Source organism: Prionailurus bengalensis, chromosome B1 (assembly GCF_016509475.1).
Source record: "Prionailurus bengalensis isolate Pbe53 chromosome B1, Fcat_Pben_1.1_paternal_pri, whole genome shotgun sequence".
Lineage (NCBI taxonomy): Eukaryota > Metazoa > Chordata > Mammalia > Carnivora > Felidae > Prionailurus > Prionailurus bengalensis.
The window spans coordinates 142,165,811-142,186,270 of NC_057344.1; the positions used below are offsets into that span (position 1 = coordinate 142,165,811).

Sequence of the window (20,460 nt, forward strand, 5' to 3'; positions counted from 1 at the left end):
GCTGGTACATCTCCATACAAGCTATTCTTTAGGCCTTTCTGCCCCTCACTCATGAAATATAATGTATGTTCATGATTCACAAAAAAATTACAGCATGGAAGGTGATGCACTAAAAAATAAATGTGCCCTTGCTCACAATTCTGCCTTTCTAAAAAGTTTTCATGCAATTCAGTCTTCATGGATATTTTTTCTTTTTTCTTTCTTATAAACAGAATCATTCTGTAGATATATTTTGTAAATTGATTATTTTTCATTGATTACTTTTTAATTTTTTTTTTTTTTTTTTCACTTCAGAGAGAGAGGGCGAGTAGGCGAGAGGGGCAGAAGGAGAGAGAATTTGTGTGTGTGTGTGTGTGAATGTTTATTTATTTTGAGAGAGAAAGAATTTTCTAATGTTTATTTATTCATTTTGAGAGGGGGGTAGGGGCAGAGAGAGAGGGAGAGAGAGAGTCCCAAGCAGCCTCCATGTGCTGTCAGCACAGAGGTGACAACACGAAGCTTGATCCCGCGAACCATGAGATCATGACCTGAATCGAAATCAAGAGTAACCAACAGAGCCACACAGACTCCCCATAAGAGAGAAAGACAGAAAGAGAATCCCAAGTAGGCTCCACGCTGTCAGTGGCAGAGCCTGATGCAGGGCTTGATCCTACGACACTGGGATCGAGACCTGAGCCAAAATCAAGAGTCTGACACTCAGCCAACCAAATAACCCAGGCACTCCTCTTTGGACATTTTCTTACGTCAGTGTATAAAGACCGGACCCCCTTTTTTCCCATTCTTTTTAATGATCACCTAAAAATGGCTGTAAGTTACAAATGAGTCACTTACTCACTTCATACCCCATGGCCATTTATGCTGCCTGCATATTTTCATGAATACAAATGAATGTCTTTTAGCCTGTATTTTTTTCAGCCTTATGTAAGTATATCTATAGGATAAGTACCCAGAAGTGGAATAACTGGGTTAAAGAGGGTGTGCATTTAAACACTGATAGATATCACCAAAATACCATCCAAAAGTGTGCCAGGTTTAATCTCCCATGATCAGAGTATGAGTACTTGTCTTATCGACATACTCTCTGACATTGGTCTTACTATAGGCTTTCCTTGCTTCTACCAATACTTAGGTAGAGATGGTTTCTCACTGTGTTGTTTACATTTCTTTATTTCCTAGTGAGAGATAACATCTTTTCATATATTTTCTTGTATTACATCTGTAATTCTTTTCATGTCCTATTCATGTCCCTTACAAATGTTTCCATTGAGTTTTTTTATTGATTTATTCAAGTAATTAAACAATTTTTTAAACATTTATTTACTTTTGAGAGACAGAGACAGAGCTCGAGCAGGGGAGGGGAAGAGAGAGAAGGAGACACAGAATCTGAAGCATGCTCCAGGCTCTGAGCTGTCAGCACAGAGCCCAACAACGTTGGGCTCGAACCCACGAACCATGAGATCATGATCTGAGCCAAAGTCAGACACTCAACCGACTGAGTCACCCAGGTGCCCCTATTCAAGTAATTGTTATGTTAAGGAAATAAGTTTTTTGTCTGTTATCCTGTAAATATTATTCCCCTGTGGTTGTCTTCTGACTCTATTAATAGTGTTGTTTGCATGTAAACCATAAATTTACATGCAGTTAAGTAGATCAATGTATTTCTTTTAGGCTTTTGATTTGTGTCATAGTTGTAACTGCCTTTCCTACTCCAAGATTATTTTTATTTTTATTTACTTATTTATTAAATGTGTATGTACTTTGAGTGAGAGAGAGATCACACACACAGGGGAGGGGCAGAGAGAGAGAGGGAAAGAGGGTGAATCCCAAGCAGGCTCTGTGTTGCCAACACAGGGCTCAATCTCACAAACCTTGAGATCATGACCTGAACCAACATGAAGAGTCACATGCTTAATTGACTGAGCCACCCAGATGGCCCTCCAAGATTATTGTTAAAATTCTCCCATATCTTGTCTCTTTCATTTCAGTGTTTTATCCATCTGAAATTCTTTTTAATGTAAGAAGGGAGAAGGAATACAGATTTACTGTTTTCCCAAATGGCTAGAACTTTTCCTAACATTATTTATTGAATAAGCTATCTTTTCCTCTCTGATATGAAACATTATCTTTATCATATAATAAATTCCCAAATCACAGATGAAATTTACTGTTGTTGATCTCTAATTTGGTATCATCAAAAATAATTTTAATTATGTACCTCTACAAATACATTTTTATATTTTATTATTTTTAGACATCCTCTAGCTTTTTTGGCATGTTATATTTTCCAATGAACATTTTATCAACTTTCAAAACACTTTTACTAATATTTTGATTTGACTAAGACAAGTTATGAGGGCTTGGTTTTTACTTACCCAGATAGAGGCCATGATATCCCACTTTTGCTTGAATTGAGATCACACTAAACTATTAAAAGAAAAAAAAAATTACTAAACAGAATAAATCTGGGATTCAGAACACAATAATCTCAGAATAACCCTTAATCTTTAATCTGCAAACCAGAAGTCAACATTCAAAGAGAAACCATCTCAGTAAGATGATGTGTCTCTAACATTAAGTACCTTATTTGCTAAACAAACATTTGCTGAGCACCTACTATATACAAGGGATTGTGCTGGATCTGGGTAGGGGTCAAAACAAGACAGAAAAAAGAAAATCTCTACACTTAAGAGGTTTATACATGTTTCCTGGAAAGCAAATTCTTGACTCATTTAAAAATCCAATAGAACTATGTTGATTGCTGAGTTCTTTTAACCAGAATCCATACCATCATAAGGAACAGCAGCAGAAAAAGAAATGGTTAACAAATTCTAGCTGGCTTCACTTTGATTCTTCGTGCTTGATTGTGATATCTCCATTTACATTTGACAAGGCTCCAAGCCTACAGCCTGTTATAAACAGACATGCCTGCTCTTTAAGAAGGCAGTCTGGTTCCTGGTAGGGCCCAGAGGTGAAAAGGGCAATTCTTTGGTGGAGCCCTGTTTAGGAACCCATGCACTTTTCATATGTAGACATTATTCAAACATGCTGGTATATCTCCATGGTTGATTTAGAAATACAAGTTGCTCCCACTGATCCTGGGAACAAAATAATCTAAAAATGTAAAGATAGCTCCAGAACAAAGTTCATAGGAAATCAACACTATTAGTTCCTGGAAATATTTAGCCTGATTTTCTGAGGCGCTCTGTAGCCTAGGGCAATGGGCTCTCTACTTACCAGGTCTAACATTGCATCCCTCTGTATACACAGTGGATACAAGGTGTCCTAGTTCTGATTTTGCCTCTTTTTTTTTTTTTTTTTTTTTTAGTAGGCTCAATGCCCAGCATGGAGCCCAACATGGGGCTTGAACTCACGACCCTGAGATCAAGACCTGAGCTGAGAACAAGAGTTGGATGCTTAACTTGAGCCACCCAGGCATCCCCTGATTTTGTATCTTAAAACTCAATTTCTTTGAGCTTCAGTTTCCTCATCTGTAAAAAGGGGAGGGCTGCTAGCACAGAATGAAGTAATATGTATTATAATATCAGCTAGCATTTTGAGTTCTTACTATGTGCCAGGTAATATAAAAAGCACTAGGTCAATTCTGCAAGGCTTTTTGTCATATTTGTTCTCTGGGGCATGGAAGGCACTAAAAAATACTTTTTTTTTTTAATTTACATTTATTTATTTTTGAGAGACAGAATGAGACAGAGCACAAGCAGAGGAGGGACAGAGAGAGCAGAATCTGAAGCAGGGTCCAGGCTCTGAGCAAGCATTCAGCACAGAGCCTGATGTGGGGCTCAACCCACGAACCACGAGATAATGACCTGAAGTTGGACACTTAACCGACTGAGCCACCCAGGCACCCCAAAAAAGCACTTATTGAATGAATGAATGATTTAATATAAACCTCAATAATCTAGGGAGCTATGTGTCATTAATACTATCCACTTTGCATTTAAAGAAGCTGGGGCACAGAGAAGGTACAACAATGGTCCAGCCACACAGCAAGTGAGTGTTCCCCTCCTGAATCTAGACAGTGACACTCCAAAGGTATGAACTTAACTTCCATGCTTCTGCCTTCTCCGAGTGCCTATCCCAAACACTGTCAAAGCTGATGTTCAATATGTGTTGATCCAGTACAATCTGTAAATTGTAAATTATTAACAATTATTACTGATTGAAGTTTTAAGAAATCACTCCATACTGGAGGCCATGTGACCTAACAACAGAACTTTAATGATGCTTTTCAGAAGGGGATTAGAGTACCTCCCTCATTTCCTCTACTTCATCCCCAATTCCTATTTCTCAACAGATTGCTCTACACAACCACCATAGCTCTGAGAACAAGATTCTGGTTTTCTTTACATCTTTAAATTCCCTTTCTCATCAGTCTGAAATTTTCTGCCTTCATGAAGCCAATGGTAATATCTTTGCAGAATAACATTATAATGAGTTACAGTTTTTACGATGTTGATAAAACAAGTTGTAAATGTAGCTCTCCCTGATGGTAGACTTGTGGTCTGTGTAGAACACAAATCCTGGGAAAGAATTTAAGTCTGGCTGTGTATGTAACTCCTTATCAGCAGCCAGAGGAGCCATCAGGGACCCAGAGCCCCTGGGACCTTGCACAAACCACAGTTTCCTATATACAGTCATTTGCAATCTAGGAGCCAGATTCCCTACCTGCTGAGTTAAATGCCAGCAGGATGATTCATGAGCCGTGAAATGGACTCTGTTGCAATCAAAGAAAAAGGTGAGGCTTTTCAAGGAAAAGCAAATTCCTCCGATTCCCAATACTTAATAGCTAAATGTACTTTTCTTCTACCACCTAAAAATAATTAAGTGTAGTAGGATAAATGGCTTAACTTAAAGAGGAGAAACTGCTCACAGGGATGGGTGGGGTTCCAAGTCCTCAGAATGGAGCTCGAGCCAGCCCCTCCTGAGCCCCCAGGGACCCACAGGACATTTGTGACTCCCTGCTCTTTTTCTGTCCCCAACACGTTCGCGACTTGGGAGGCCGAGATGGCCAGCTGGATCCGTAAGCTGCTAGCTGTGATGGAACCTGAAGGGTCGAGGGCGCAGGGCCAGCTGGGGGTCGCTTTGCGCCCCGCCCTCACCACCGCTGGGTGACTCCCCGGGACACCCCATGGTTGCTCCTCTGGGCCTCAGTTTCCTCCAATTTGAAATGGGAGTCGTGGACTCTCTTCCCTGAAGCCTCTCAGGCCCCGCACCCCCGCGGCCCGCTGGTATGCGGCGTGGGCTGCGCTCGCGGGGAATCGGGCCCTGCGCCCACCTCTCCCAGCTGCCGAGCAGCCGCGCGCGACGCGCGGGGAGGCTGAACTTACCTGAAGCGGGGCCGCGGGGACCCGGGGTGCGGGAGAACCGCGAGAGGGAGTGCGCCCGGCCGCCGGTGCTCCGCGTCCGCTGAGTCTGCGACCGCGACCGCACCCCTTCCTCCCGCCCCTCCCCCGGCCTCCGGGCCCCACCTGACCGCCGCCGGAGGCCCTGGGAAAAGCCAGCCGCGCCCCGCGGCAGCCGGGGCTCCACCTCTGCACGGTGGCGCCGCAGCTCTCCGCTTTCCGGGGTGGCCACGCTTTCCCGCCCTCGTCTCCCAACTCCCTCGCACCGAGACCCGTTTCCTCGGTTTCCACGTCCCCTTCTCTTGCGTTAAGCTCTGCAGATTGATTGCGGTGCTTATTTCGTTCGAGGCGCGTGGATTCAAAGATTACACTGTCCCGGCTCCCAGGAAGCTCAGGCCTGGAACGGAGGGCGAACACTCCACACCAGTGCCAGCCCATAACATTTCTCTGGCATGGACTTTGGCCGGGCACTGTTCTAAATTCTTTAGGAGGATGCCGTAATACCAATCTTTCAACAGCCCTATAGGGTAGATACCGGTTTCCCAGGTATTTGGAAGTAGTGTTCCTGCGAAACCCTCCCTAAGCCAAAATGGCAGGAAGTGAAGAAGCCATCACCATTAATTTATATGGAAAAGCTTTTGAGCGCTCCCAGATTCTGCCCCGCCCCCATCCCCACCTCCCCACCTCCCCCAATAACCTCTCGTAAGCCTTTCTGGTATCTTAGACACATCTTGCCAACAGATGCACAAAATAAATGGAGAGGAAGCTCATGTGCTCATAGATCTAGTTCGAAGCTACGGAGACTTGCTGATGAGATGCTCAGTGTAATTCTGGGGGAAGGAGCTTGAGGGGGGAGGGCGCTCTGGCTTGGGCGTGTCCCCTCCCTGTATTAGGGCTGCTGCAAAACAAATGCTGAAGACTGTTTTTGGTTTTGCCTTTTTTCCTCTCTTCTTTCAGTTAGGAAAAACAGGTACTAAGGATGTCGGCATTTGGTGAAAGCGAAGTGGCCTCACAGGAACTTTGGAAAATCCGGGGATACCTGTACTGTTACTGTCCCCCATTCTATAAATAAGGAAACCTAGACAGAGAGATTAAGTGATTTAAGCAAGTCACACAGGGAGGAAACGACAGAACTTCATTTTTGAACCCGGGGAATTGTATTATCCCTCTGCTAAGCTTATTGGCTCTCTAGTATGAGGATTAGAACCACAGACTTGGGAGATAGGAAGGTAGAAGGGCATTCTAGGCATCAGGAACAACAAAACAAACAAAGGAGTCTAAAAATGAAGGCCCTGGTTGCATCGAGGGAATCGTGAGTTGGGTGTTGAAGAATGTAGTACAGAACACTAGAAGCTACCGCTGATTGGGTATCCGGCATTGGACTAAGTGCCTGATGGCAACCCCTCTTTTATTTCAAGGCAACTCTAGGAGGTGCTGTTTTTATCACAATTTGCAACAGAGGCAACTGAAGCTTAGAAAGGCCAAGTGATTTATCCAGAGCCACTGGAGTAAAAAGTGTCATAACTGGGACTCAGCACTGGCCTCAGTGCTTATGTACCTTTCCTCTGGGCAGGGCTGAATCTTGAATGACACACTTCGAGTGTTTGGGCACAACTTAGTAGTGGGGAAGCACTGAACATGTTCGAGGGAGACTGGTCTAGGGATCCAACTCATCCTCTAAAAAGGCAGTTATGCAGGTTCCATAAACTGTGAATCAAAAGAGAGAAGAGAAAATTAAAATCCTACAGGGAGACTCTAGATCCTCTGCCATTTGGACTTCAAATGAAGTTAATGAGAGGTGGAATGAGGGCAGTGTGGCGGTTTTGGCTCTTCCCAGTGGGATTTCACAGTCTTTAGTCTCTTCGCCTTTAGTGAAATGCCCCTGAAAGAGCAGGACTTTACAGCAAAGGCCTGAGGGCGAAAGCCAAGGATGGAGGTCAGGATAGAACAGGCACCCTTTCCCAGGGAGAAGCAGGTGCCACGCTAGGGTGGAGCCAATTCTGGGATTTGTTCAAGAGGCAACATTAGACAATGACCAAGAGGGCCGGGAACAGCCTGAGGTAAGAACAGTCGAGAAGAGCAGTATCTTAGTCTGTTCGGGCTGCTATAACAGGCTACCATATACTGTGTGGCTTATAAAAACAAAGATACTTATTTCTCACAGTTCTGGAGGCTGGGAAGTCCAAGACCAAGGCTCTGGCAGGTTTCATGTCTGGTAAGGGCCCCCTTCCTAGTTTGTAGACAGTTGTCTTCTTGTTGTGCCTCACATGGCCAAAAGGGCAAGAGAGCTCTCTGGAGCACAAATATAGGGCACAAATCCCATTAATGACAGCTCTGCCCTCATGACCTAATCACCCCAAAGGTCCCACCTCCTAATTCCATTGCTTTAGGAGGTAGGATTTTGACGTACTAATTTTGAGAGGAAACCAACATTCAGACTGTAGCAAGCAGCTTACAATAACTCCCATAGTTTCTTCTGAAAAAGTTACTATATAGGGGCATCCAGGTGGTTTAGTCAGTTAAGGAGCTCACTCTTGATTTCAGCTTGGGTCATGATCTCATGGTTCATGAGTTTGAGCTCATGTCGAGCTCTGCGCTGACAATGCAGATTCTGCTTGGGATTTTCTCTCTCTCTGCTCCCCCCCACTTGTTCTCTCTCTCTCTCTCTCTCTGAAAATAAATAAACTTAAAAATTACTATATAAAATTTTTAATTGTGAAATATTTTAAAGATACCAACAAGAATAAATTATATTATAATAATATTGACTACCTGTGTACTCATCACCCAGATTTATCAAAGCTTAAACGTTATGTTGTATTCATTGAGAATGTTTTTGAGATATTTTAAAAGATAAATGGATACAATTGATGTTCCTTTTGTGCTCCTTCCGATCCATTTGCCTCCCTCTTTCTCCAGAGATAACCCAACAATAAACTGTTATTATTTTTTTGCATGTTGTTATACTTGCTTCAAAATGTTGATATAGCTGTAAGTATTATAGAACACTATTTAGCAGGCTTTTCAACTTAAATAAATGATATGGTGATGTATATACTTCCACTGGCTCTTTTGTTCAAGGCTAGCTACTCTAGTGGCTAGGCATTCATTTTAACTGCTGTATGGTATTTCATTTTATGACTTTATCATGGTTGATTCATCATTCTTCTGAGGATGGACATTGCATTGTTTCAATATTTTTCTACCATGAATAATTCTTTGGTGAACATTATTGTACATAGCTTCTTGTTCACAGGTGTTTGGGTTGATGACATTATCATTTGAAAATGAAATGAGGAAAGGAAAGAGAGAAAACACTAGAATGTTGGGTACAAGGAGCAGGAGGTTCCTAGGAGAAGATGTGAATAGCATTACAGACTAGATTACTTCAAAGATTAGTTTTTAAATGGGACATTGTGAAAAATTATAAGAGGGTGGGCAACTGTATCAGCTACTACCACCATAATGCTATATAACCAACCATCCTGAAATTCAGGGGCTTAAAAGAAGTCATTTATTTTCTCAGAACTGCAGGATGACTGAGATGGCTCTGCTCCCTGTGTTCATTCTGGGTCCAGGCTAGGGCAGGGGAACAACTTCCTGGAGGAAGATCTTTTGGCCATGTCAGAGTACAAGAGGACACACTCAACGGCACAGACACTTCTGAAGCCCTTGCTTGTATCATGACTTCTAACAACCTATTGGACAAATAAGATGGCCAATTCTATTGGGTGGGATGGATGGGGTGGGCAGGGGATAATTCTGAACAGTAACCTAGCCCATCTTAGCAGGGTACAGAGAGGTGTTGAGGAGAGGTTGGGAGCTTCCAACACGGCCAAGCTTTGTCAAATGGAACAAGGACAACTAGAGAAGCTCCTACACCCAATATTCAGTTCCTGGGGACAGGTAGAAATATGGAGGGTCTCAAGATCCCAGGAGAGTGTTAGGCAAGGAAATAAGGCTTTCCTAGAAAAACAAGCTCAACCAATAAACCATCAAATATTATTTTGGTATTTGGAACGACAAAATAATCCACAATTTAGCGAACTTTTTTAAAGCACCAGTTATATGCCAGGCACTGTTCTAAATGTGTTGTGCACATTATTTTATTTAACTTTCACCCCAACCAAATGAAGTAGGTCCTATTATGTATTATTTCTAAGAGTTCCATAAACTGTGCAGTGTAAAATCCTGGGCCAAGGTCACATAGCCTGTAAATCATGTACTTACAATTCAAACACAGTCAACATGGTCCAAAGCTTATCTTAATCACTACAATGATAAATCTACACATAATGCCAACAAGTTGACCCCAGGATCTCCCTTGGGAATGAGGGGGAGGAGAAAGGACTAGCAGGTAATCTAGGTGAAACTATTCTTCTTTTATGTTCAAAAGCTCTACAGTTATAGTCACATTCTCTAGCAACAGAAACTGCCATTATTCATGACCCCTTGTTAGCTCAGTAGACAGGGAAAGAAATATAGATTAAATGCCCTTTAAGGGTCCTTTCCATTTCTGGAAGTAAGTTATTCAACAAAAGAGCCCCTTTGAAAAATATTGGTTGACATGCAGCAGCAGGAGAGGGGCAGATGGTTTGGGTATTCTGACTTTTATGGTTCAAAATTCTGTACCAAATTATGATGGACATATATGGTAGGCAAAATAATGGACCCAAATAATCCCTGGAAACTTTAAAATATGTTATGTTACATGGTAAGGGAGAATTATGGTTGCAGATAGAATTAAGGTTGCTAATCAGTTGACCTGAATATAAACAGATTATCCTGGAATGTCTAGGTGGGCCAAATGTAATCACAAGGGTCCTTATATGGGGAAGAGGGAAGCAGAGTCTGAGCAGAGAGATGGCTCAGTTAGAAAGGCTCAACTTGGTCATTGCTGGCTTTGAAGATGGAAGGGGTGATGATCCAAGGAATGCAGGTGGCCTCTGGAAACTGGTGAGGCAAGAAAATGGATTCTCCCTAGGAGCCTCTACATGGGATGCAGCTTGCCAACACTTTGATTTTAGCCTAGTGAGACCCATTTTGGACTTCCGATCTCCAGAACTGTAAGAAAATAAACTTGTGGTATTTTAAGCCACTAAATTTGTAGTAAGACATCATAGCAGCTGTACGAAACAAATACAGCACTCCTGTGGGCGTGACCTACACTGGATGTTGTTTGTTTCTATCCCCCAAGTGGTGCAGTTAGATCCTCCTATCAGAGCTGAACAGTAATTGAATAAATATGGTCGTTGCTAAGAAAATTTAAAAGAGAAAAGGAGTAGTTCAACTTCCTCTCTTAATAAGCCTTTCTTAAGATGGTTACAAGGTTTAGGGGCGCCTGGGTTGCTCCATCAATTGAGTGTCCAACTTTGACTCAGGTCATGATCTCGCGGTTTGTGAGTCCGAGCCCCACATGGGCTCACTGCTGTCTAGCAGAGCTTGCTTCGGATCCTCTGTCCCCCTCTCTCCCCCTCCCATGCATGTGTGTGCACGCTCTTTCTCTCTCTCTCAAAAATAAATAAACTTTAAAACAATGGTTACATGGTTAAAAAAAATGTTTTTATTCTAAAAAGATGTACATCGAAGTCTTGGCTCTTACCCTCTCCCACCCACCCTGACCCTTCAGTCCCTAACCCTAACCCTAACCCTACCCCTAATGGACCCTGATGGTCCCTTCAGATAAACACTTTCTTTCGTTAGGTTCTTGTCTATCCTTCCATTGTTTAAGTAAAATCAAGCAAAACAAATGCCTGTTCTTATTTCTTCCCTTTATTACACAAAGGCAGTCTATTTTTATAGTTTTGTATCTTGTTTTTCTTAATTAATGTGTCACTTTTTGATCAAAAGAGAGGTGTGGATTTATTTCAATTAAAATTCATTGGTAATATTTATTGACTGCACACTACCTATAAGACACCGTGTTAAGTGCTATGGTGGATTAAAAGGAAATAATGAGACATAGTTCAGATATCAATGGGTTTATAACCTGAGGTCAAGACAAGCTCCTGTGAAGCTGAAGTCAGAAATTCACAATGCTTTATGGTTTTTATATATAATGCTAAGTTCTGGGGAAAGGACTTGTAGCACTAGAAGAAGAGACACTAAAAGTTTGGGGCAGTCAGGAAAGTTGGCAATGCAGTTTGAATGATTTTAACATGATCATTTGAAAGAATTCTTACTTCCTTTTTAATTTGAAATTAGTGTGCCCCATACTTCTCAATCCTAGCATAAGGTTGCCTTACCACCATTGCTGTTATCCTGAGAAAGATTTTGGTGGAAATACTAACTTGAAGACAAGGATTAGAACTAATCAGTTGTCATTTAGATGCCTGCAAACTTTGGTCTGGGTTATTTATAGTCACTTAAGAGGTCAGAATTTATTTTTCCTAGTCTTTCAAGTAGGATAATACATGATATCCTTTAACCAATATAGGGGCTGCTGGGGCTCAGGAAGGTCTCGGGTTTGGAGGATGTGTGTGAGCTGAAGAGACTAGAGCAGGGGTTCTCTGGACGGGAACGTGGGAACCTGGTGTAAGTGCAAATTCCCTCAGACCTATCCCAGACCTACTTTCTAAATAAGCCCTCTGGGTGATTCTGATGCAGCGGAGGGCTTGAGGGCCACTGGTTTAAGAGGACATCCTGCCTCAAACGGAAGAGGAGCTGTAATGGAAAAAGCAGAGAAACAGACGTGCACATGGAGCACACCCGACTACAAATCCAGAGTGGTGATGAGTTTTCTTCTAAGACAGAGGATACGGCCTTCCATTCTGCATTGTGATTCCTGACTCCCGTTCAGAGGTTGCCACAATGAACTATTAGGTACACCTCATCCTGTGAAATTCTGGGATTAGCATAGTGGCAGGAGGTGGATATTTATTGAGAACCTATTATTTATGACAGACAATGAGTAATGCCTTTGCATACATGGTCTTATTTCATGCTTACTAACCAATTTAGATTTGGCATGATTAGTTCTATTTTGCAAATACAGAGACAGGCTCAAAGGGCTTCAGTACCATGCATGGGCCGTGTGCCACACAACCAGGAAGCAATAGGGCTGGGTTTACATCCAGAAGGAAATGAGTAACAGGTGGTGTTAATGTAGGGCTAAGTTTTATTGTTTTAGGGTTTAACTTCTTTGGTTTCTCCAAAAGGTATTGCAAAATCTAAATAAGAACTCAATTTCTGCCACTTACCCCCAAGTTTTCTAAAGTTTATGTCTATGAAATTTGAGGTCTCGGGAAGCATTTTCCTAGCCAGTCCTAATGATTAATAGGTTGGTTCCTCATACAGCTTCTCCAGGGGCCCAAGAGAAATGTGCTCTAGGACTTAGAGCCTGCTGTCAGGCAAGGGACAATCACCGGAAACCGTGAGGAAGTGAACTTTATATTAAGTCCCAGCACTATCTAAGGAAATCTAAGGTTGTGCCCTCCTTTTCTGAGATTTTATGAAAACATGCTCTCTCAAGTCTTGCTGAGTTAGCAAATGTGCCTGAAAAAGTGCCAATGAGGTCCTGTTGGTCATCATCATTGGCAGTATTTTTGGTTTTTTATATAAAGCATCTTCCCAGAGGGGACAGGCACACAAATGCACAGGCTTGTAGGAAGCCCAGACTGTCTGGGCTCCCTTGGTTTCTGACTCTGCCATTTTCCCTTCCCATGCCGATCAATTTATTTGAGCCTTGGTCATCTCCAGGGTGAGTTAGGGGCACTTAACAAATTTGGGGGCGTGCATAAAAGGACACAGCCATTTTCACACTCTATCAAGTATCCTAAGAGGGTTTGAGGGTAATAAATTCTGTGTAAATAACCACTTATTGTCTAGCACTTGGAGAGTTTAATTATTCCTTTTGGTACTGAGGTTTCAACTGATGGCACAAGATGAACTATGATGATCTGGGCTGTGTAGTTTATTCTTCATCTTGCTCTTAGCACGGTTAATATGTGTCTCAGATTCAACCCCTTCAGGCAGGTGTTCTCCAGAAAACTTTGCCTCAAACTTTGGGATGATTTTGCCATCTCAAAAGCGATGTCTTATGCTAATGAGATGAATAATCTAAAAAGAACATGGCAAAAACAATGCAACCAGACTGTCATTTATTAATACAAATTTATATAGTGGCATATGCTACTGGAGAAATCAGAAATTCATAACACACAAGTTGGTATTAGAAATACAAAAATCATTTGAGTCAAGAAATCAGGTTGACAGCACCACAAATGTTTCACTCAGTCTGAGCATGTGTGTCGTATCCAAGAATAATGAACAGCTACATGACACTGAGACTGAATATCATATGACCATGCAAACACATTGCAACACCACTTCCACACCCAAGAATAGGAGTCCGCAGGAGGCTCCAGGACCTCCGGGGGTGGATAAAAGGACAGAAAAAAGGTGCCGACTCTTCTTTCTTTCAGCCTTCACAGCCAGCATGAGAAAGCAAAGAGCCACCCCTGAGGGTTTTTGTTCCTTCTCGCCTAAAGGCATGGTATAAAGGATTAGTAAAACACACACATTAGTGAGAGAGTAAGAGAAATCGAAAAGAGGGCTTGGACAGAAATATAATCCCACATCAGTCACCAAATTATCTGATTCCTATTGTGAAATATAAAACATAAACAAAAGGAAAAGCTGTATCAAAGGAGGAAATCCCAGCTTCGCATCTCTTAACACTTTCTATTTAATAAGTGTGCATCCACTAGAGAAGTATCAGCATTCGGAAAAAGGGTCTGTAGTGGGGGAAAGTGCAGGAAGGAAGGGAGGCAGGAATGGTCCAAGGCTTTCCTCTCACACAGGGAGTTCACCATCCCAAGGTCCTCACAGGATGTTGTCCTGATCACTCCAGACCACAAACATGAAGGCTCAGAGCACTTGGAGGTCTCAGTCCCCATTTTTTCCCACATTAGCTTCGCACTGCCACATGTCTGCATTCTTCCCATGCGTGTCTCCTACTTAGCAATAGTGGAAGGGATGTGCAAGAAGAATATTTGAGCAAATGAAATGGTGCTGCTTTCATGTGTAAGCATTCTGGCAACTAGGAATGATAAATAACAGGCCAAGTCAAAAGTTGTTCCACAAACGATAGGCTTCCTGTCCTTGCAGAATTAGCATTAACCGTCTAGGTTGCTCTGGAGATGATTCCACCCTGGCTGATGAGCCCTCCAGCCATGAGACGCCAACTCTGGATGTTCACGAGGCTGATACAGAAGTTCTGCCCCAAACTGCCCAAGCTGGTCTCAACTAGCACGTGACCAGTCAGGAGGTTTAGGCTCTGGGCTCACCTCAATCCATCCTCTCCTGAAAATTTCACTCACCTCAGAAAGCTAAGTCAGACTTTCCTCTAAAAGCCTGCTCTGCTCTGGAGGCTGATTCAGTTTCATCTTCCGCTAATACATTATTATGATTTTTCTATTCAATCCTCCTTAAGACCACTGCTAGATTCATGCCTATGTCAAGTGGTGCTTCTTTGTCCCAATGAGATTACTTTACAATCACAAAGATTTACTTTTCCAAGCAGAAAAGACAGTTTCGGGGTTTTTTTTTCCTTTACCTTCCCTTGTGAAATTGCCACCATCATCTCTCACCTCCCCTTCCCGAATTTATTCCTCTACCATTCACCCATGACACCATTCATTTGTTTAGCAACAGATACTTCTGGAGTGCTTGTTTTGTGCAAGGCACTGCTGAAGAACCAAAGGCACAGGTTACAAGGTCCTTTACTCAAGAGCTTGAGTCTGGTAGAGATGCTTAAAACCTTTCATGGCTCGGTCTTTCTTTTAGAACCTTTTAGAAACAAAGCGTTTGCAGTTTGGAATGTCCTCAAAGGGCTTGGGTCATTCTAATACAAATATTATGCAACATGAATGCTCTTATTATTTGCTCAGTGATTATGGTGTGCCATGCATCAGGAAGAGAACATGTCTTTTCCTCCTCAGTAATGAAACTGTGCCTTCATTTCAAAACAACATGACATGCATGCTTATGTTTTTGCCAGTAAGGCAAAAACGAACAAGAAACACAAAAGCAAGCCATGTGCACACTTCATACAAAATCATTAAGCTGCTATTTGAACACTAAATCATTTTAAAGCCATGTGTTTATGGCTTTGTCATGTGCTGATATGGTAAAATAAATGCCTGAGCTACCAAAAGGAACCCCTTGTTTTTTATCTTGTTTTGCAGCGTTCTTTGTCAGGCAGGATGTCTTCACATGTCCTTGGTGCAGTGTAAACCAGGTGGGCACAGGGATGCACCCCTGGGCCTCGGTACAGTCCATCACTAATATGTTTCAGGTGCTTTTCAGTCTCCCTCTTCCCCCAGGGTTTCAGTCTGCCCTTCTGGGGGGTTCTGCTGTGCCAGATATCTAACAGGTTGGGGGGAGGGTGGGGAAGGGGAAGTCCTGACGTTTCTCCCCACAAGTTGCGGAAAAGAGCTCTCGTCTAGAGAACCTTGAAACCCCCAGATGAAAAGGCTCTGAACTTGCAAAGGACAGTTAGAGGCCATGGAGTGCAAGCTGTCAAGCAGACACAATGAGCAAATATATAGGTTGTGCTGATTAGCAGAATTTTGAATGGAATCTGAGTGTCAGCAATCCAAACTCTGCTGTCCACAGGCCCAGGAAAAGCCCAAGTAGAAGAAAGCTGGAGGTGGGGGAGGAAACCAATGGCCCTGAACATCATGCTCCCTGCCCCTCTGGAGATCTGCCACCATACATTTCCCAGTCTGCTGAATTCCATCAGCTAGGTGAAGAGTCTATACCCTGCCCCATACGGAGATACTTGCTTTCTAAGACCAGCCTTACGGAAGGAGCAGTCTGTAGCCGCTGACACTATTAAAAGCTGCCACCAAAAGAAGGCTGCTCCAAAACTCTGGGGTCTCGTGGTTCTTTGTTTAATGAGGTAGCTCAGTTGTGAGTTGATGCATGTGATGTATGCCTCCCGCCAGTCAAAGCTATAGTTTTCCCTTTTTAATCTGCAAGATTATAAAAATACCAGTATTTCCCCTCCCCCTCCCCCATTTTATAAAAATGATTTTAGAAAAAAAAATACACATTGGTCTCCCCCATTACACTTCTGTTCCATCTTGCAAATTGTTGTGAACTCTGACTTCCAGATTCAATTTTTTTACTTTAGCACCTTTGAGTGCATAAGCCCCCTCAGTTTCACTCAGTAGGTTGACATTCCGCACGGTGCAGTAATGTCTGTTCACGTTCTTCTCCACCCTGTCCGAGCTCCTCTTAGACACATCCACTTTGGTGTTCAGAGGGTATTCCTCCAAAATGTCCTCTGTGGGCAGTTTCTTTCTCTGCTTCTGGCATTTCCTGGTGATGAAACAAGCCACTAGAAACACCAGAAGTAGAAGCATGATAGCGGCCAGGGCACTGCCGATAGATGCCCCCGTTTGGGAAAGAGAAGCAGCTATAATTGGCTCGTGCATCTCAAGATTCAGGGACTTCATGTTGGTGCCATTCTTGACTTGGTCCCCTTCATTGTCATAGATGAGGGAATCGTCAAGGGTCAGACGGCCACTAGGGTCCACCAGGTCCCTCCGGTTGCGCCTCAGAGGGGCTGTGAGAGAGCGTTGCACCCGGGGTCCTGCCATGGTGTCAGGGCCAATGATGTAGATCACCTGGAGATACCACTGGTGTCCTGCTTCCACCTGCAGGAGGAGGGAAACAGAGACACAAACTGAACATGTCACTGCTGCCCACAGACCACTTCTTCACAAAGAAAATGGAAAGGGGCGCCTGGGTGGCTCAGCCCCTTAAACATCCAACTTTGGGTTTCGGCTCAAGTCATGATCTCATGGTTTGTGAGTTTGAGCCCCTCAACGGGGTTTGCACTGATGGTGCAGAGCCTGCTTGGGATTCTCTCTCTCTCTGCCCCTCCCCAACTCATGTGTGCTCTCTCTCCCAATAAATAAATAAACAAATAAATAAACAAAATTTAAAAAAAGAAAGGATATGGAAAGACAATTGCCGTCACAAGCCTTGATAAATGGTTTCAAGAAAAGCATTAGCAATGATTGGCGTCTACTAATCAAGAATTGAACCAAATATTACAGGTTCCATTTTGCTTCCAATTTAGGGTGATTGTGGGCCAGCTATTCACATTCCCTTCTGTTTCCCTGTGCATGGAACAGCCCTAAGCATTTATTTTTTATGGCCTTTTTAGCTAAATACTTATGATTTGTTAGTCTTTACTGATTGCAGTGAAGTAATAGTATTAAGAGCCATATTCATTCCCAGTGAACTTCAATAGCTTGTTATGCTAACTTACTATTTATTGATGAACTTTAGTTAAGATAGAGTCGTTCAACAAATATCTGCTAAACACCTACTCTGTGCAAAATATGCAGATACGTGACAAAAATTTCCTAAATCTGAACACTTCCTGGATCATCCCCTGAACGGTTAAGCCACCGTGTATTTTACTGCCATATCATCTGCCGCCATTGAAAGCCTCCATGGTTTTGAACTAACTTCTAAAGAGTGGCAATAGTTCTGAAATCCAAGGTCATAGATTACTACTATTTAGAGATAGGAAAAAGTGGAATTTTATCTTTTAAGTTCATGTTTATTACTGGGATTGAGAGTATTTTTGCTTATCAAATACTAGTACTTCTTGCCATTCTAAATTGCTATACTGTATGTATAATTTTATTAAACACTTTCCACATGCCTGTGAAGATCAGCTGGTGTGGCATAGAGCCAAAAAGGCGATAGAAAAGAATTTAGGAAAAACTGGAGCACCATATGCACCCCTGATGCATACACTGACAAGTGACAACATGCAAATTAAAGAATTTATTATTGCTGTGGTCTATTGGGATAGGTGGTGAAAATAGGTCTATTGGGATAGGTTTGGGGTGAATGATAAGCTTAACACCAATAAAAAAGACCCACCATCAAGAACACTATAAAGAGACTAACAGTCCAGAGATAATAGCATCTTCCTTTTCACAACTTTTACACTGGCCTTGGTCCTATGCTTCTACGTTTCTCAGCATACTCACCTTATAGAGTGCATCCACTTTCAGAGTAAATCCATCCACACCCGGCATGCTACTGACCACATGGAAATCAGGCAACTCGGAAGCAAAGTGGGCCTCAAAGGGCACATCATGGAAGTACTTATCAGTGACCTCAGGCTGATTGCGGTCCTAGAATTTCAGAAAAAAGAAACGCAAGGTTTAAAAAGATAGAATCACTGAACTGGCAGGTGGCAGTCACTGGGAGGAGAAAAGTACTCTCCACTCCTGCCTTGGGTTGGGTCAGGAGGGCATGTGCTACAGAAGCCCTTTCCTTAAGTCAACCACTGCCCTCTTCAAGGAAGGACACTTGGTGGCTACTCAGATCTCAAAGCTCAAAGAGTGGGATAATCTAAACACATAATTCTTAAACCATTTGGTCTCAGGACCCCTCACACACTTAAAACTCAAGGATACCAATGGGTACCTGAGCAACTCAGTTGGGTGAGTGTCTGACTCTTGATTTTGGCTCAGGTCATGATCTTGTGTTTCATGAGTTCGAGTCCTGCAACAGGCTCTGTACTGGTGGCACAGAGCCTGCTTGGAATTCTCTCTCTCTCCTCTTTCTTGGCTCTTCTCCCACTTATGCGTTCTTGCTCTCTCCCTCGCTCTCTCCCCTTTTCTCAAAAATAGATAAATAAACTTAAAAAAACAAACAAACCAAGGACACTAAAGTCTTTTGTTCACATGGTTTGTATCTATCAATGTTTACTCTATTACAATTAACACTGAAAAATTAGAAAATACTTACTAATTCATTTTAAAGTGGCAATGAAAAACCCATTGCATGTTAACATAAATAACTTTTTTTTAGGGAAAATACCTATAGTCACCACCATCTCCTCAAAAGAGACCTGGCATTGTTTTACATTTTTGCAAATCTCTGGAAAAGAACTAGATTCTCAAAACTTCTATAGTGAATCAGCTGTAATATGTTACTTTGGTTGAAGTATATGAAGAAAATTTGGCCTCACACAGATATGTAGTTGGAAAAGGGAGGAATATTTTCATACCTTTTTCAGATAATTGTGGATATTCTGTTTTCATACTAAATCAAACTTGGTAATTAGTATTTTTAAAAGATTAGTTATAATGTGGAATTTGAAACCATATCAATAAACCTTTCATACTCTCTATATTCATGAGGGAATTAGTGTGAAGAAAAGCAGCCATCATCATATTATGAAAGTAGTTTTGACCTTGTGGATTCCCTGAAAGAGAAGCAGGGATATTCAGAAGTCTCTGGTCTGTACTTTGAGAAACACTGGCCTTGACTTTCCTTTTCTTGTGACATTAATAAAAGCCTGTCTTGTTACCGCCATAACCATCACATCTGGTAATATGTACTAGCATTTAGCTGATCAGAGATAAACAACAATAATATGTATAGAGAGAATACCATCGAGAGTGGGGTTCTATCTGCTTAGGCAGAATTCATAGCTGAGGAAATCAACTCGAGTGTCAGCTGTTGAACACAAATAGTTAGCATACCAACAGCAGAAATCTGTGTTTTAGGTGTTTGTTGGGCTGAATGCATCCATACTGTGGCCCCTCATTGTAGATTGTACCCGTGGGATCGAAGAAAGGCACATAGCCATCCTTGCCGGTACAAAGATAGACTTTTTCCAGCTGGAGTTTGTAAGCAGAATTAAGGTTTTGTTCTGGATTCCAAAGTACTCGGCCATAAAGGATTTGCCCTGGAAAGATTTGAGAGGCATTAATTAGGTCAGACTTTAAGAGTAAAGAGAAAGAAATGTCAAGGGTAGAAAGGATTTAATACACTCCCTCAGAGTCAAAAGTACATCTCTATGAAGAGCTCTATGTTTCCAAGTGCCCCTGAAATATTCATTCATTTACAGCTTCTTTCATTCAACAAACATTAAGTAAGCATGTAAGGTGTATCAAGAACTGTTAGGCACAGGGGAAACAAAGGTGGGTGAGATACAGGTGAGAGGACAGAAATTAACCCTAACCAATTGCTAAAAGTAGCTAACATTTATCAGACTCATACGATTTGCTAGGTCTTGTACTAAGTTCTTCCCATATGAGAACTCACGTAGTGCTCA

General features: G+C 42.3%; 2 protein-coding genes across 4 annotated transcripts in view; both read right to left on the minus strand.

Annotated features, from left to right (window-relative positions):
• ANXA3 (annexin A3) overlaps window positions 1-5,648 on the minus strand; it is a 53,734-nt gene extending 48,086 nt beyond the window's left edge. For 2 of the 3 annotated variants that reach the window (XM_043572400.1, XM_043572399.1), the window contains exons 1-2: window positions 5,346-5,417; window positions 2,373-2,424 (exon numbers count right to left, since the gene is read on the minus strand). In XM_043572400.1, the coding sequence (XP_043428335.1) occupies window positions 2,373-2,387 (15 nt within the window). In that variant the 5' untranslated portion in view covers window positions 2,388-2,424; window positions 5,346-5,417. Of the gene's footprint in view, window positions 1-2,372; window positions 2,425-5,345; window positions 5,418-5,626 lie in introns of those variants that run through there. The other variant, XM_043572401.1, reaches the window with a different exon arrangement.
• Window positions 5,649-13,437: 7,789 nt separating this feature from the next.
• The window catches only part of FRAS1 (Fraser extracellular matrix complex subunit 1), a 428,246-nt gene continuing 421,223 nt past the window's right edge, over window positions 13,438-20,460 (minus strand). Inside the window, exons 72-74 of the mRNA XM_043572402.1 lie at window positions 19,886-20,091; window positions 18,380-18,526; window positions 13,438-17,023 (exon numbers count right to left, since the gene is read on the minus strand). Coding sequence (XP_043428337.1) covers window positions 16,430-17,023; window positions 18,380-18,526; window positions 19,886-20,091 — 947 coding nt within the window. The 3' untranslated portion in view covers window positions 13,438-16,429. The remainder of the gene's footprint in view (window positions 17,024-18,379; window positions 18,527-19,885; window positions 20,092-20,460) is intronic.